Source organism: Podarcis erhardii (genome assembly GCF_964252035.2).
Source record: "Podarcis erhardii genome assembly, chromosome: 16".
Lineage (NCBI taxonomy): Eukaryota > Metazoa > Chordata > Lepidosauria > Squamata > Lacertidae > Podarcis > Podarcis erhardii.
Window position 1 is genome coordinate 9,372,023 of NC_138514.1, and position 17,538 is coordinate 9,389,560.

At 43.6% G+C, this 17,538-nt stretch overlaps 1 protein-coding gene across 5 annotated transcripts; it reads right to left on the minus strand.

Moving 5' to 3' along the window:
* Positions 1–1,457: 1,457 nt before the first annotated feature.
* On the minus strand, positions 1,458–15,993 carry LOC309331226 (transcription factor IIIB 50 kDa subunit-like). 5 transcript variants are annotated; one of them, XM_081843323.1, is made up of 6 exons: positions 15,936–15,993; positions 11,792–11,898; positions 7,415–7,577; positions 7,169–7,228; positions 6,166–6,487; positions 1,458–5,461 (listed from the first exon to the last, which is right to left on the minus strand). In XM_081843323.1, the coding sequence occupies exons 1-6, from the start codon at positions 15,955–15,957 to the stop codon at positions 4,753–4,755; spliced, it is 1,383 nt and encodes a 460-aa protein (XP_081699449.1). In that variant the 5' UTR covers positions 15,958–15,993; the 3' UTR covers positions 1,458–4,752. The 5 variants fall into 5 exon arrangements, with proteins under 5 accessions (XP_081699449.1, XP_081699450.1, XP_081699453.1 ...); XM_081843324.1 differs by lacking the exons at positions 11,792–11,898; positions 15,936–15,993 and adding an exon at positions 10,055–10,082; XM_081843327.1 differs by lacking the exons at positions 11,792–11,898; positions 15,936–15,993 and adding an exon at positions 9,571–9,870.
* Positions 15,994–17,538: the final 1,545 nt, after the last annotated feature.

Below are 17,538 nucleotides of genomic sequence, written 5' to 3' on the forward strand. Positions count from 1 at the left end.
GGGGCAGGGACAGTCCACTGTTTATGGGTGTTTTATCAAGTTAATGAGCAATCGCATGACCAAACTCCTATTGAATCTGCTACGTCAAAAATGAGCTCCATGTAGCCAACTAAGTCCTTGGGCTTTCTCAAAAGCAGCAATCCCTGCCAGCAGGCTAATCACTCCTTGCCCACGCCAGGCAGAGGACTTCTTGCATTGTATTTTGCAATCCCACAGATAATTGCACTTGTTAGACATGGAAAAAACTGGCCGTGAGAATGTGTTGTTTTCTAGTCTGGCTGACCTGAGACACCTCCCCCCTTCCAAGCTTGTAAAGCTGTAGCTACGCTTTCAGAAGACAAGGAAAGATGAGAGAGGTTCAGAAGAAGAAGAAAGATTGTCAGTCTTGACTGAGGTCAAGGTGTGATTGGCCAAGGTGGGTTGCACCAATGACATCAACCTTTTAAAAAGTTTTTTTTTTCCTGTTAAAAAGAACAGGGGGTGGGGGCAAATGCATTAAATGTTCAGAGGAGGAATTGGGTCAACTGCAGATTCGCTAAAGATAAAAGGGCACATAGAGGGCCAAATCAAAGTGGATCTGTAGTTAAAGGTGAGTCTTGGGCTCTGAAACAACTGAAGACTAGGGTCAGGGAAAGAAAATGATGTGCAATACCCCGGCATGAGCTTTGTCTTAGAATTGTTTAATAATAGCAGCAGCAAAAAGACCACCACTCCTCCTGCCTCTGAATTAGGCTGCTGAAGTTCCTGATATATTGCAAGTAGATTTATGCTTGTAAGGTACCAACAGGCAGTTGGTGCCACCTTCGGAGTCATCATTTTGCATTTGACTCTAGACTGGCTCCAGTTGGTAGACCAAGAAAAAATCCAGTAGGGGTCAAGATAGATGTCTGTTCACACCTGGTCTAAGCCACTTCATGTCAAGCATGTAGTTCCATTAGGAGGCAGCAGCCTGAGCCTTTTGCTCCATTCTTCTCCTCCCTATCCATAGCCTTACAAAACCTGGTGCAAGGCGCATGACCTCTGAAGGTCACACTGAGATGCAAAGTGAGAAGAGGTCCTCAGCATGACACAGTGCAATAAGCCATTTCCCTCCACCCTAAGAGGGAGCAAATGTAGCTTTTTAGTGACCATATTTAGCCCACTGAATTACAGAGCTAATGTAAGTGTTTATTTCAAAAGCCATAGTCAAAACGCAATCAAGCAAAATATCAGCTACAAGTGGGCTTACCTCACTTTCATGGCATGTACTTGGCCTTGCAGAAAAAAAGAAAGGGGGGAGCATAGCTTCTTTGTTTTTATGACACACTGTATGGCAGTTTTTCTATCCATGTTAGAGGGCCAACACCACCCAATCATTTAAATGCTCTTGCACAAGGAACCCAAGTGTTGTTCGCAGAGACAGGACACATGTCCTTAATCTACTCAAGTCTGCAAAGACTACAGCTTGCTTTGGGGGGGGGGGGAAGCAAGTTCTCTTCTTTCCTGTTTCTCTCCTTTCTACTCACTGATAAACATCTGGATTTCCAAGTTTTTTGGAGAAAAGTGCGTGTTTCAGGGTGTGGGAAGGTGTGTTATTAATTTAATTCAACGTGGAACACATTGTGCAATTGGCTCACAGACTGGCCAGCAGAACAGAGACAGGAACATTTCAGTGGGCGATCAAAGGCTATTGGCAAAGCACTTGGATCATATAAATCACACCCACGTTTTTGCAGAATTAAAACAAGCCAAACCGCTATAAATTCCAACCAGGCAGAGAGATTCTTTTATTATTTAGGATCATTGTTGTGCATTGTTTAGAGAGAGAAGACTTGTGAGGGTTTTCTGTTCACACCCATAAACCATTATGATACCCAGATGAGTGCTGTCAGTAACGCTGGTGGGGGTGTAGAAGTTGCTTAAAGCAGCGGAGTGAGAGGGGCAAACATATGGGAAGCTAAAAAGACGACAGAGGTATTTGCAGTATAGATGACTGTGTGAAAAATCCAGACAGGCGCTTAGAAATGCTGTCTCCTCACACTCCGGCCCCATTGACCTCCGAGGACAGGCTGCCACCTTCTTCTGCATCATTTATGCAATACTAAGAAACATTGACTCATGAGCATGAACAGTGAGATCTTATGAGAGCCACAGATGTAGGAGGACTAAACATGTTGTTTTTCCTTCCGTTGAGTTCGTTAGATGGGTTTTCCATATTTGGGAAAGGGGAGGAGCATCCAGCTCCTAAAGACGTAGGCATCCCGCAAGGAGGAAAGTCAGCCGAGAGCCACAGTTAAGTATCCTTAAGAATTTACAGGAACACGGTGGGAGGGATTTTACAGTGAGCTCACCCCACGATTCTAGCATAACCTTTAAAGGCCTTTCTCATGCAAGCAGCCTACCCATGTGGGTGTGTCTCACGAGGCCAGCTTAACATCTGGGGCTTTTTTTTCAGCCGGAACTCAGTTGCGGCACCTCTCTGGTGGGCTCCATTGCCATTCTAAGAGAACAAGGGAGGCGTTCATTGTGAGTTCTGGCACCTCTTTTTCTAGAAAGGTAGCACTGAAACCTCTGTGGGGTAAATGCATAGAGGGCACCTGTGTGTCAGAAGCGGCTGAAGAATATATTTGTCCATTTTCAAGGGTGTGTGTGCAAGAAATCTGAACAGGCCAGGCTCCCTGCACAAGCCCCTCTTCTCACTTTTTGCAATTTATATCACAGGCAATAACAAACAGCTGCTAGAAGAGGAAGCACATTCACTACAGTAAGTAATGAATGCAAGCGGGGGGGGGGGGGATGCCAGGAGATATCTCCACAACAGAACCATAGCCTTGAGGGAAGACACAAACTGGGTACTATAAATAAATGTATAATTTTTACGCACACGTGTTGAAAATTCTTACTGCTCCTTTGAAATCAACTGTGCAGTGCTTACTAAAAATAAAGTCTTTATTCTGAACATAGCAGAAGATCAATGTACTCCTATAGACAGGCAGGCATACGCAGTCTCCTTGTCAGTAAAACACCACCTACCTCGAAAGGAGCTGCAAGGATTGTTTTGGTCCTCATGCTATTGGTTCCACCAGTCAAACAGGCAGAGCCATAGGCAATCAGTAGGATCCACAGTGGCTCTAAGAGCTGGCATGGAAAGTTGGAGCCCTTAAAGGGCCATGAAGCACTTATTACCTCCCAATCCCTGAATCTTCCAAGAACTGTTCCTCCTCCTCCTCCTCCTCCATCACCTCTTTTGCAACTACAGTGGTTTCACAATTGCTTCCTCCTATTTAGCTTGAGAGCAGATCTATTCTCCTTTCCCTTACCTCTGAAAATTCCTTCTTGGTTTTATATTTTTTATATTTAAATAAAGGCCTAAATCATTTATATGTCAGTACTACAACCCACATGATATTGCCGATGCTGAACTTGTTATATATGCTTGCTACACTGAAAACAGTATTATCAGAAAAGCTTTGTATTATTACCTTATTTTGTCTGTTTACATTATGAGCAAATGACATATCACAAAAGAAAGCTTTTTGAGTGACAACTGTGCCAAAGAACAGAGAGCTTTTTTGAGAGACAGCTGTGCCAAAGAAAGCATTTAATAGGGCTTTTGCATTTTATAAAAATGAAGTGTTTCTAGCAGATGTTTCTTGTTTAATATATTAAAAATTTGCAACATCCAAAAAGTTATCTATTGCTTTCTTACTCCTCTGGCTCTCTTGATACCTCACACAGTTCAGTATCTGGTTGGTCATAAAGTCATCTTTTTAAAATCAAATCTGGCAGTAACAAGAGTTTGGCCACAGTTACAGAGCAATAAACGGAATTGTGTAGCAACAATTTGAGCAACTGAACAAATCACGTATGTCATTAATGTGACATACAAGCTTGTCTCTCAACATGCATGTAGGGACAAAAATTAATTAAGCAGCTCCATTAATCAGAGCGACTGACTCACCACCTATCTTGTGACACGGGTATGATGTTCAGGAACCACCATACCATGTTCTATAAAGAGATGCTTGCAAAGCCACAACTTTTTCTTCTGGATCTAGGTTTAAAGCATGCATGTCTGAAACAACTTGCAATTAGATTTTCACACTTCTCTTCCACTCTCCCATGCCTAACTATGAGGACCATAAATAGACCAGGCAAACACTCATTCAAGTCAAACGCCAACTCAAAGAGGTATTTGTTACTCAGGCTGGCTGACTGCCTCCATCCAACCCTTCAAGAGTGGATACTACTCTCACCCAGAGATACGCCAATCTTTAAACCAAAAGTTGTCCTAAACAGCATGCAAACCACTGCAATGTGGCCACTTCCTATACCTCTTCTCAGAGTTGAAGGAAAATAATCACACAACCTCGCCAACTGGTTACTAGTGGTCCCCACCAGTAACCAAAGTTATCCAGGCCACCCAAACCTGTCTTTACTTATTACCACAGTAGGGTGGAGGGAGCCATGCCTGAAGGATGCGGGAGATTCTTAGTGGGACAGGAGAGCTGGGGGGCGGGGCGGGAATCACATCTGGCAACCAATGAATCCCTTTGCTTCAGACAGTACATAGGTAGACAAGTCTAAAAAGCCCAGGACACAAATTTTCACAATCCTCTAGTGGTTATGATGGCTCATTTGCCAGAAGTAATGTATTTAGCATTAACTTTGGAAGTGTAAACTCTATTCTTACCAAACTAAGCCTCCTAGAGCAAAATATGTATCTGAAGGCTATTGCTTGCAAGCCTGTCTGAATCACTTGCAGCTTCGAGGTCACAGGCACGCTTGAGCCTTGCTAAACATCTCCTTTTCTTCTGGCGTCCGGATATACTGCTCTATCTCACTGTCTAAAATGGGCTCGTCCCCAGTGATAGCAGAATCTTCAAGGCTTAGCTCAGGAGTTCGTAGCCTCTTTGCGGGGTTCAAGACGCAGGGTGGGAGCAAAGGTTTCCGCTTGCTGAACTTCTGCTTCTCTCCTGAAAGGGAGGCCTCTTCTACTGTTGCAGCGCTCTCGTCTATTAGCTGCAGGGGCGCAGCTGCTGAGTTTTCTAGGTCACGGTCTTCCGTAGTATCCACGATGCGGAAGGCAGCCTGTAGAAGCACACGCCGGTGCCGCAGAAGGTCACCGATGTGCTTTGCCACGCTCCGACGGTCCACTTTCAGCCCTCGCAACCAGCCCAGCTGAGAAGCCATTTGCAGGAGGATGTTATGCAGCTCCTTCAGTCTCTGGTGGGCTGGCCGGGGAGCCTCCATACCAGCAAGCTTACAGAACTGAGAAAGGGTGCAAGTGAGGCGATCGACAGGCCGGAGAGACTGCCAAGCCAGGAAGGCTGCTGCGGTCACTAAGGGGATGGGGTGCCGGCCGGTCACCAGCCACGTGTCGCTGGCAAGTTCCGCCATCTGGATAGTCCTTGCCACCAGCTGCTCCTTTTCCTCCACAAACTTAGTCGGGACGCTGGGTGAATTCTGGAAAATCTTGAAGCTGGAAAGATGAAAATCAAACAAGCCATTAGATAGACTGCCTTGGGTTGGGAGATGTGGCAGGATGGAGAAGACAAAGAGATGAAAGAGGGACATGAGCAAAATAAAGCATCCTGCGAAAGGGCAAAGGGCAGAAGGCCCTGCATTTTCCAAGGATACCAAAAAGGCAAGCTGAGCAGCTTGAATCAAAAAGGCAAGCATCTTCCATTAACCAGCACTATGTGGACAGCGCTGAATTTACACTATTCCTAACTTGTGCTCAACAAAATTCTGTTTGTTGGCTTCTTGCCCTTAATAATAATAGGAAGGATTTCCAAGCAATTACGGGATTGGTAGCAGGAGCAGAATTCACAATTCTGAGAATTATTTGTTTAAAAAAGGAAGTTTGCTGCCCCTGTGGCTAAAGAGAAAAGCCTGGAACTGCCTGAAGTGCCTCAGATGAAATCTCAGAAATCAGGGAGTTGGAGTATACATGCACATATGAAAATACCCATTTCTTCCATGATGGAAGCACACAGCACACACTGGGTTCCCACATCCAAGCACTGACCACATCCATCCCTGCTGAACTTTAAGAAGCTTGCTGTTTCATCGGCCTTCCAATCAATATACCACACAGTCCGTATGATACTTGTAAATACTGTCTCTGAACGATGGAAACTGCACACCAACTTTGAGAAGTATTGTCAAGGAAAGGGCACATACCTGTTGAGGTGGGTTTTCACCATATCCATCAAGCTGAGAGCAGGCACATCCAGTGCCAGTTCCTTCAGGAAGCATAGATAGGTCTTTGCAAACAACTCCTTGTCTCCATAGAGCAGCAGGCAGACTGTGCCCATGGTCAGGGGCCAGTTGTGCTGGCGGCAGGTCACAAAGACGCAACAGCCCACAAGCATCTCCTTCTTCTCCAAGCTGACTAAACTGAAGCAGGGACGTTTGATTGCCTGCTGGTAATAGGACACGGCTGTATCTTCAAACAGAGAAGGAAGGCGCAGAACTTTGCAGAGATCCCGAACACGTTTGACTCCTGTGGGGGAAAATACCACAGCAGTACTTAAGAAATGTTTCCACATACACATTTATCAGTGACAAATCTAACCGCAGGGTAGGTCTTTGCCTGTATGAAGCTGCCCATATACTAAGATAATCTGTGGAGGCTCTGTTTCACATGCTCTCACTTTCAGAGGTTAGACGGGTGGCAATCATGGAAAACATATTTTCAATTGTGGTAGTGTAACTGGAGCGTCCAAACCAAGCCTACTTTGGCTTTTTTTGGATATTATGGAGAACTTTTTTAAATGAAAGTCTTTGGGGGCTCTAACTGAGAATGGCTGCTAGTATTGCTGTTTCAACTTCATAGTTGATTTTAATTTGGCTTTTAGGTATGTATTGATTTATATTTTTTTGCAGCTGTACACACAATTATAATGGCCATTTAATAGTAACAGAAACAGACTGGTCCAGGGTTAACCAGTCTGTCAATGATTCAGCTGAGATTTGATCAGGCAATCAAACTGAACTCTGGACTCTATGCACCTCTAAAACTCTAAAATAGGTTGTTTTGATGTTGGTCCCACAACAAATAGGTAAGACTGTTTTAAAAATGCAACTTTCTCTTTGCTTTTAGAAAGTGAAACAATGCAGCTCTTGTGGATGACAGGCACATTAATTTCCACAAAGCATCAGAAGAGTAGTGCAGAATACGTACCTCGCTGTACACAACGGCTCGTTTGCTCATTCTGACCAGTACTCCGTGAATATGTGACTTCTATGAGATAAAAACACAGATATCAGCCAAACTTTGGTCCAAGCTCTCAAACATGCACCCATTTTTAAACTGTTGAATGGTGTAGGGCCTGTCTATATTTGAGAACTGCTTGCAAGTCGTATCTCAAATCCTATGTCTTTGTAAGATACAAAGAGTTTTCAGCTATTTTGCTATTCTTAGCCTCACCTTGTAAATGTTCTTCATCAGCATATGTGGTTGTGAGAAGCCCTTCAGTCAGAATGAAGCCACAGTCTGCACACACCAGCTGGTTCTGAGCATAATGAGAGTCCTCTACAATTTCCAAGGAGCCACAGTCTGGACACTTCTTTTGGCTCGACATCTTAGCAGCCTGAAAGCATAAATCAGGTCACAAGTTGGTCACTGATATTTTTGTAATATTTAATTAGAAGAAGAAGAAGAGTTTGGATTTGATATCCCGCCTTTCACTCCCTTTAAGGAGTCTCAAAGCGGCTAACATTCTCCTTTCCCATCCTCCACCACAACAAACACTCTGTGAGGTGAGTGGGGCTGAGAGACTTCAAAGAAGTGCGACTGGCCCAAGGTCACCCAGCAGCTGCAGGTGGAGGAGCGGAGACACGAACCCGGTTCCCCAGATTACGAGACTACTGCTTTTATCCACTACACCACACTGGCTCTCCATGTATTACATTTACCGTATATCCCACCTGTCCTTTGAAGAGCTCAAGGTGGTATAATGGTTCTCTCGCCACCCAATTTTTATTCTCACAACAACTCTGTGAAATTAGTTGGTTGTATTACTACTACTGGGACGCGGATGGCGCTGTGGGTTAAACCACATAGCCTAGGACTTGCTGATCAGAAGGTCGGCTGTTCGAATCCCCATGACGGGGTGAGCTCCCGTTGCTGGGTCCATGATCCTGCCCACCTAGCAGTTCGAAAGCACGTCAAAGTGCAAGTAGATAAATAGGTACCGCTCCGGCAGCAAGGTAAACGGCGTTTCTGTGAACTGCTCTGGTTCGCCAGAAGTGGCTCAGTCATGCTGGCCACATGACCCGGAAGCTGCGCGCCGGCTCCCTCGGCCAATAAAGCAAGATGAGCACCGCAACCCCAGAGTCGGTCACAACTGGACCTAATGGTCAGGGGTCCCTTTACCTTTATTACTACTATCAATAGAGTTTATATACCATCCTATACCCAGGGCTTTCAGGGCGGTTCAAAGAATAGTATCAACCTAACCAGTTGGAATTACCCACAGAATTCTTGATTTTTTTATCATTTACTAAGTATTAAAGTATATCAAATTCTATTCGAAAACCACAGTCACTGCCGGGATGTTAGAAGACATAATAGGGCAAAAAGTATGGAGAAGACAGAAAAATGACGTCTTTTTATTTCCCTCAAAATCAAGGTGTCTCCTAGCTTGAAGGCCTACCATACTCTCACATTTGAAAAGTATCATCGTAAAATCAGTCTGAGGATTCTACAATACAGCATTACATTTCTGAAAAGAGCTACAAAGACTACCAGAGATTTGTGGGGGCTCTGTCTTCAGTTCTGATATGCAGAATGCAGCTTTGATTAGGAGGGGAAGGAAACTGTCTCAAAGTACTCAGCTCAAATTACATTGTCATTGGAAACTACTGTATTAAAAGACTGTTGGTGGGGGTGGGGTGTCACACTTTGTCCAAAACTGGAGGGAGCCAGGATGTGGGGCTTGCAGTTTTTCCTCTCGCATTTGAAGCATCACCAGCATTTCCATTAGAGTTTGGTGCTAAGAAAACACCTAACAACACAAACACTTTTCTGGTGGCCTGGCAAGACTTGCCCCACAGCCATTCGCTAAACAAGTGCTTCGTAATTTTAAAAAAGGGCACGGAGACAAAGTTGTTGTGGAAAGCTGCTCCTTTGTTTCTCCAGAGGCTCCAAAAGGCAAGTGAATAACGCCAGGGCAACCTGGAGTGCGGGAAAGGGGAAGAGATGTGAACTGCTGGCTGGTTAGGGGACACAGAAAAAAGAGGGGGAAACTGACTTGTGTGATTTCGATAATGGTAATGTAAAAATTGGGGTTTGGCTTTTGCTTCCCAACACCCCCATGGGACTCTGAGACCCCTAAATTCATGATCAGCCAGAGAAGAATGGATGGAGGCAGAATCCAGTGGAAAGCAAGGCAGATATTTATTTTTCTGTTGCAACAGAGTCCCCTCCTTCCAAGGAGGGAGAGACCATCAACAAAAGTGTGCAGCAACCTTGACATTGCCCAACCCCCTTAGCCAAAGAGCACCCCAAAATCGTCATACATAGATCATAGGAGGAAAACCCTGCCTACCAGGATACCTGATAATGGTCGCCGATTGCATTACCTGGGCAGCCTGGTCATTCTTTCGTGATGGTTACTACTTTAGTTCCTGAAGCCAGGTCACAGGCTCACCCTATTCAGACACAAATAGACCCTTAAGGCAGGATTCGCAAGCGAAAAGGCAATGGGGAGGCTTTCCCTATTTGCCTCCCTCACTGCAGAGGAGTATTTGAGGTCACGGAGAGTCAAAAGGGCCTCAGGATTGCTCTCCCGCACTATTTCAGACACATGGTTTAAATATATACATATGTGTGCATTTATCCATATTTAGTCTATATTGGAGACCTTAGAATTCTTCTAACAATGGAGAGGCGGAGGATTGATGGCGGTGCTCACAGAATCAGCGGCAGGTGAAGGGGGTTTCTGCCCACGCCGCTCGCGGGTTGCATGCCCTCCCAAAAAATCCCCCCACCCCCCCCAAAAACCCCGGCCTGGCTCCTAGACAGCCTCCCAGGAGCCTCTTTCCCCCTTTCCGCGGACTGACTGACCTTCTCGCCGCCGCCTTCGCAACACCGGAAAAAGCCGGGGGAGCTTTTTCAAGAGGGCACACGCTCCTTCCGGGCAATCCCCATGGCAACGGGGCAATCGGGCCCAGACGCGCTCCAACGCTAAGCGGCCTCCGGAAAGAAACAAGGGAGCGCAGGACAAAGGTTCCGCCGGAGCCGCTCAGCTCGAGGGCGTCAGAGATGCGGCGAGCCAGCCTTTTCGCCAAGGCTGGAGCATTTGGGTCTGGACTGAGGGGTTGTCAGATCAACGGGAATGAGCTGAAGCTCCAGCCTTTTAAGCTCCTTTTCTCGGAGTTTATTCTTGGAACTGAATAAAAAATATATATTAAACAACAACACCAGGAAAGCTGAAGACTTCCTTTTCCATCTTTGTAGTAAACCGTCTATTAGCAGCCTCCCTTTGCCTCATTTTCACTCCATCTTTCCTGATCTTTCCTTTGCATTTTTCATTTAAAAAAAGTTCCCCTTGGAATACTTGTAGATTTTTGAGTGGGTGAGACACCAGCTCCTTATGTAATAGGGGGAAATGTTAATATCAACACTTAGGACTGGAGACATACTCTGCAAATCTAGCCATGTTGACTCAGGTTGTAGCCTTAAACTGGATTCAAACAAAATCAATCTTTCTGTGACTTAAATCTAGTCCTGCCCTCTTGGGAAGCAGAGAGCAAGTTTCTGCCCTATTCTTTTAGGGTGTTTCAAGAGTGCTATGTCAAAATACTGTCATGTTCTGGATAGAACAATCAGACCGATCATTTAGCACTTTGATAATAGCTTCAGTGCTGTGCAGTTCCGCATGCTGTGGTTGTGAAACTGGCACCACATTTCCCAGACCTGATAAAATAATCCTAGCAGCAAAATGCTTCCACTTTGGGGGAACTGATGTTTATTAACAGTCAAACAGCTAAAACCTAAAACATTTGGTAAACCTAAAACATGGGTAAACAACAATTCTTCCAACAGCAAGTGGAACCTGAAAGTTTTACTGTGTGGTTGCAATTGCACAACTGTGCTATATGGGACCTGTGGCATCTCCAAGAGAAGTATTACAAGACCCTCTCTTCCCTTCCTAGCCTAACTTGCACAAGCCCTCAACCTTCAGCAACCCTCATAGGAAGGAATGGAGGACTATAGAAACTTACATATGCACACACCATATACAGTTATGAGCCATGCACTGCACACAAGGGAATTTAATGCTACGTTATTATGAACAAAATATGGATGAGCAAAACTCAAACCAGCAGGTGGCGGCCTTACTTTACACTTGGTGCTCTCCCTAAAAGTTGCTACATCACATTTCTATAAATTTGTCCATTGGACAAAGGTGTTAACCAGCTTAAATCTGACTTTTGTTGCAGCAGGGGACCCCAAAATTCCAAAATACATCAAATTCAAAAACGTTCTCATTTAAGCAATGCTTGAAATCTTGGAGGGCAGGGGGACAAGGGACAAGATTTTTTGAGGTTATAGGTGGAGAGGCAGTTTTGCACCAGTCCTGGCCTCTTCTGATAAACAGAAACACAATTATGCGAGCAACAGCAAAAAAGCAATGTGTTGTATCCAACATTAGACCTACTGAGAGTAGGCCCATTGAAACGAATCAATATGACATACGGTATTCCCAGCATAGCTGTCAACTTTCAGATTTGAAAATAAGGGATCAGCAGCCTCGAAAATAAGGGATCAGCAGCCAAAATAAGGGATCAGCAGCCTCACCTGTCCCAGGCACTCCTGTCTTCCACTGCTTCCCACAGTTTGGTCAAACTCATGCTGGTAGCTTCGAGAACACTGTCCAACCATCTCGTCCTCATGGTTCAATGTTACTAGTGAGCAAAGCTACCCAGTCAGGATTTGAATCTTGGTCCTAACTTTTGGTTTGTGTTTTTTTTAAAAAAAATATTTATTGAGGTTTTGCAAAGACATAAATTTACCAAATACAAAAAAACATATGAAAAGAAAAAGATAGGAAAAAAGAAAACATACAAAAATACATACAAAAGAAAAAATAAAAATACAAAATACAAAAAACAGATAAAAAAAGAATTAAAAACAAATCCATTTTTTATAACTTAAAACTCCTTAACTTGTTTCCTTGACCTCCTCACACCTCCCCTTTTTGTATTCCCATTTACATAATCAAATCAGCAAATCCTTACCCACTTTCATTTATCTTAACTCTATATCTTAACATATTATAACTCTATATTTACATCCATTATCAATTCATTTTTGCATATTCTTATTAACTTGGTTGCTAATGCCACTTATTTTCAATCCAACATCATTTTAGCATTCATTAATTTTACAGTGTTTCTGCAGATAGTCTTTAAATTTCTTCCAATCTTCTTCCACCAACTCCAGGTCTCGGATTCTGCCAGTCATTTCCACCAATTCACCTTCATCTGCCACTCTTCCAGGGTGGGTAAATCTTGTGTCTTCCAATACTTTGCAATAAGTATTCTTGCTGCTGTTGTTGCATACATAAAGAAAGTTCTATCCTTCTTTGGCACCAATTGGCCGACTATGCCCAGGAGAAAGGCCTCTGGTTTCTTCAGAAAGGTATATTTAAATACCTTTTTCATTTCATTATAGATCATCTCCCAGAAAGCCTTAATCTTTGGGCACGTCCACCAAAGGTGAAAGAATGTACCTTCATTTTCTTTACATTTCCAACATTTATTATCGGGCAAATGATAGATTTTTGCAAGCTTGACTGGTGTCATGTACCACCTGTATATCATTTTCATAATATTCTCTCTTAAGGCATTACATGCCGTAAATTTCATACCGGTGGTCCACAACTGTTCCCAGTCAGCAAACATAATGTTATGACCAATGTCTTGTGCCCATTTAATCATAGCAGATTTAACCGTTTCATCCTGCGTATTCCATTTTAACAGCAAGTTATACATTCTTGACAGTATCTTAGTTTTGGGATCTAACAGTTCTGTTTCCAATTTTGATTTTTCCACCTGGAAGCCAATTTTTTTGTCCGAATTGTAGGCCTCTCTTATTTGATAATAATGAAGCCGGTCTCGCTCTTTGTATCTTTTAATTTCTCAAAACTCTGCAATTTCAATTTGTCTCCTTCTTGTTCCAATATTTCCCAATATTTCGGCCATTTGGCCTCCATATTGAGCTTTTTCTGAGCCTTCGCTTCCATTGGTGACAACCACCTTGAGGTCTTGGTCCTAACTTTTGGGGTTAAGTTTCTATTTAGCTGTCCCATTAATACTGACAAACCGTATCTCCCATTCATCTCTCAGATCCCTTTGTAAATCTAAAGTACTGACATCCTGCATAAAAAAATTCCCTAAGTTAATTACACATTGTGTGAAGGTAAGTGTGTGAAGCTACAGCATTCCTACTATCAGCTTCAGTGACACATTCTCTCTCTCTCTCTCTCTCTCTCTCTCTCTCTCTCTCTCTCTCACACACACACACACACACACACACATAGACAGTAGAGCACCTCCGGCCCAAAGGCAGAAAGCCCAGCCAGCAGCCAAACGAAGCCTCAAGCGGTGGTTCGCACAGCGCAGCAACCCAGCAAAGGGATACAGCAGCAAGGAAAACCACACCGTCACCTCTGGGCTGGGAAGCGCTGAAGCAAAGGTGAGTCCCCAGGCAACGCGGCTGATTTGATCGGCACAAGACATGCAAGCTCCACCTGCCAGTCGTTCTCAGACTCCTTACTGGTGAGCAAGGCAGTTGAGGAGCCTCCCTGGCCGGCAGGGAGGGAGAGGAGCTGCTTCCTTGGAAACCCGGGAAATTTACAGGATATCAACAATCCGGGACAGCAGCGGGAAACGGTGCTGGAATAAGGGAGTTTCTCGCCAAATAAGGGAAGGTTGACAGCTATGGTTCCCAGTGCTGTTTTTCTAGAAAATGAGGTGCTGGAACTCACCATGAACTCCTCCCTTGTTCTCTTATAATGCAATGGTGCTCACCTGAGAGGTGCCGGAACTGAGTTCCTGTGAGTTCTGGCTAAAAAAACTCCTCTGCATCTTCCTATAGAGAGGAGGACAGATCAGGTGAGTTGTGTAGCTGCTGTCCAAGTATTAACTGGTGCTGGGCAAATTCAAGGCCTCTGCACTCCCTTGTGGTTCATTATCTTTAATCCATGCTTGGAACGTACAACCTTCAAATAGAGGATTGTCCTCTCTAATGCAGCACACAGGGCTACCCTAGTCTGCTTAGTTTTGATGCCACAATTATGGAATGCCCCACAGCAGGGCAAAGGTCTCTTCAGTTCAATTCCTACTGACCTCACCGGGCAATGGAAGTATCTGCCAAGCCATTCAGGGAAAGGTAAACATTATGCTGCTGTTAGATAGATGTTGAATGTAGCAGACCATTTTGAATCATGCTGCACCTTGAGCACACCTAGCCCCAATGAGGACAAGCAATTGGAAGCTTAGGTCTTTATTGGCAAAACATTTGATCACATGCTAGGATTGAGATATGTCCTCTTTTGAGTCGGTGGAGGAAGATTGCAAGAAATTTAAAGACTATCTACAGAAACATTGTAAAATTAATGAATGTTAGAAGGATGTTGGAATGAAGTTATGTGGTTTTAGCAGAAATGTTATAACGGTCTAGGAAAAAATAGACTGTTAATTGGTGAAAGGAGGGAAAGTAAACTTACATTATATTAAGATAAATTACAGAACAAAAAGTGGAAAAGATGGAAAGGATTTGCTGAAATAGTTAACTGAACTAGAATACAAAAAAGGGAGGTGTGAGGAGGTCAAGGAAACAAGCAAATGAAAGACAAGTTATGGGAAGATTAGCTGTGTTTCTTCTTCTTCTTCTTCTTCTTCTTCTTCTTCTTCTTCTTCTTCTTCTTCTTCTTCTTCCTTATTGTGATGTGTTGTTTTGTTCTTGTTTGATATGGTGTTTTTACTCTTTCTTTTTGTAACCTTTAAAATTTTAATAAGTATTATTTATTAAAAAAAAGACATATGTCCTCTTTTGGGGGTCCTACATGGCCATCCAGTGTGGGGTGGGATTTTACATTTTAAACCCAAAGTCCTGGAATTTGGGTTTAAAACAAGAAGTGCATGGGCAGCTCTGGCTCTGGTGTGAGCTGCTCAGGCGCAGCAGCAGCGGAGGGCCGATCGGGCAATAGCCCCCCAAAATAAAATAAAATAGTTTGTGTTATGTTCCACGTCCAGTCTCTAGCGGGCTTCTGCTGGATGTGCGTATTTTAGTTCAGAACGAAGCAAAGCAGGCAAGCCTACAGCATGCTTAAGAAAGCAATAGCTGCTGTTGCAGGGCTGTGCCCAAGAGATATTAATGAGACTCTCAGACATAATAGCTTGTAGTTATAGCTCAGTGAAGGGTGAGCTGGTGCAAAGCATGCTGTTTTGACAGGGGTGGAGACCATGTTGACAGTTATTATATAATTATGTCGTCAGCACAAAGCACTTGGTTTCTGAATCATTAAAGAGATGTCCTAAACCTGGTATTCCCGCAGGTATAGTAGATGACAGGCTGGAAAATAATTGGAATGAAGCCACCATGTGATCATTGACATCGTGATTTCATCCTAGGGTATGAATGTATTTCCTTCAAAATATGAAACTAGTGTGGGTTCTAGACCAGAGATGGCTCCCCCATGTGTTGGAGTAGGACTCCCACCATCCCTGACCATTCACCACGGTGGCAGATGGGAGTAAACATACCAACAACATTCGGAAGGTCCCCCACCTCAATCTAGACTCTGTGAATTAAGGATGCTACGTAGCAGACTGGCAGTATTGTAATAGACACAGGTTTGAGCCACAGATGCCTCTATTGGCCCCCAATTTGGGCATTGGGATCATAGCTGAGATCTCATTTGAAGCATTTGACATACCATGCTTCCCCTGCCTTTCCATCTCAGTGCTGCTGCATCAGGTGATTCAGTCTTTTCCTGATCTATTAAGTTTGAATCACAGTCTTGATCCCAATTGGTTCCGGCACATTCCTGCTTCACAGCACAGGGAAGTGAGTGGTTGCACAAGACATGCAAGCTCCACACGCCAGACGTACTCAGACTCCCTGAATGGCTTGGCAATGGAAGTATCTGCCAAGCCATTCAGGGAAAGGTAAACATTATGCTGCTGTTAGATAGATGTTGAATGTAGTGGACCATTTTTGAATCATGCTGCACCTTGAGAGCACCTAGCCCCAATGAGGACAAGCAATTGGAAGTTTAGGTCTTTATTGGTGAAACATTTGATCACATCAGGTCCTAAGGTACAAGGGATCTATGCTAGGATTGACATATGTCCTCTTTTGGGGGTCCTACATGGCCATCCAGGGCAGGGTGGGATTTTACATTTTAAACCAAAAGTCCTGGATTTTGGGTTTAAAAAAAGAAGTGCATGGGCAGCTCTGGCTCTGGTGTGAGGAATGCCTGCTTCTTAAAACCCGTAACACTTCATGTACAAACAGCTCTCACAATAGAAGTTCCAGTTGCATATGAAGCCCTTTTTCTTTCACACTTTGGAATTACCATGATGAAATCCAGTCCTTGTACAGCAGAGAATCGTTTCTATCAGTATGGACCTAGGAACCATTCTGATATAGTGTGCAATAATGTGAATTATACATACAGCATTCTTCACTTAAAGGTTGTGAAGATACGCAAAGAAACACAAGTGTTCTCACAAGTTTAAATAACTTTATTTTTAACATTACACAAGGATGAAGGTCTTCGTAAAAAAAAAAAAAAAATACCCAATGGGATTAAGTAACAAGAGTAACAAGGTAGAATATATACATTCAGATCCTTCAACATTAAGCACTGAGCAAATGTTTGCACAAGGGGAAACATCCCTCACAATGTACCAACTCTTTTCACAAAATTCAGTATTTCGATGTCAGGATTGCGTAAGTCACAGATACTCATTAGAAGGCACAGATTGCAAGGTATCCTTGCTGTGTATTGCCCAAATCTCATCAAAATGTATACAACTGAGCAGACCTCTATATGAAGAATGGTCAGCTGATTTGGGCCCAGTGACAATACTCCCTCTTGCATGTGGCACACTGTGCTGCCAGCTGCAGCCCTGTGGTCCCTGGAAATTTTAGGTCAGGTTATAAACTAGAAGATTGTCACAATCTGCTGGAAGCTGGTCCTGTACTATCTCTATTAAAACGCTCAACACTATTTGTTACTAGATCCATTCCTACTGAATATGAATTAAACACAAATGTCCACTGTACTTTGGGACCATATAACCATCAGGAATAAACATTTTCTAGTACATAGTAAAACTATATTTCAATAAAATACTTGTTCCCAAAAGCATGTGCCTGTGTGCCTATGGCTCCAGCAGGAGCAAAGAGACATGAAGCCTCTTAAAATAAAGTTTTTAAAAAGCAATTTGGTTCATTTAAATGAGATATACAAGCTTAAAAAGGATGCCCAAGTATCTAAATGCTGGTTTTACACGCAAGAAGTTTGCCTTTAC

Coding starts and splice junctions, on each gene's coding strand:
- LOC309331226 (XM_081843323.1), bottom strand. CDS start 15,957: ATGGAAAGGCAGGGGAAGCATG. Junction 7,578..11,791: donor GACAGGAGTGCCTGGGACAG/GTGAGGCTGCTG, acceptor TTATGCTTTCAG/GCTGCTAAGATGTCGAGCCA. Junction 6,488..7,168: donor GAGCCGTTGTGTACAGCGAG/GTACGTATTCTG, acceptor TTTCCCCCACAG/GAGTCAAACGTGTTCGGGAT.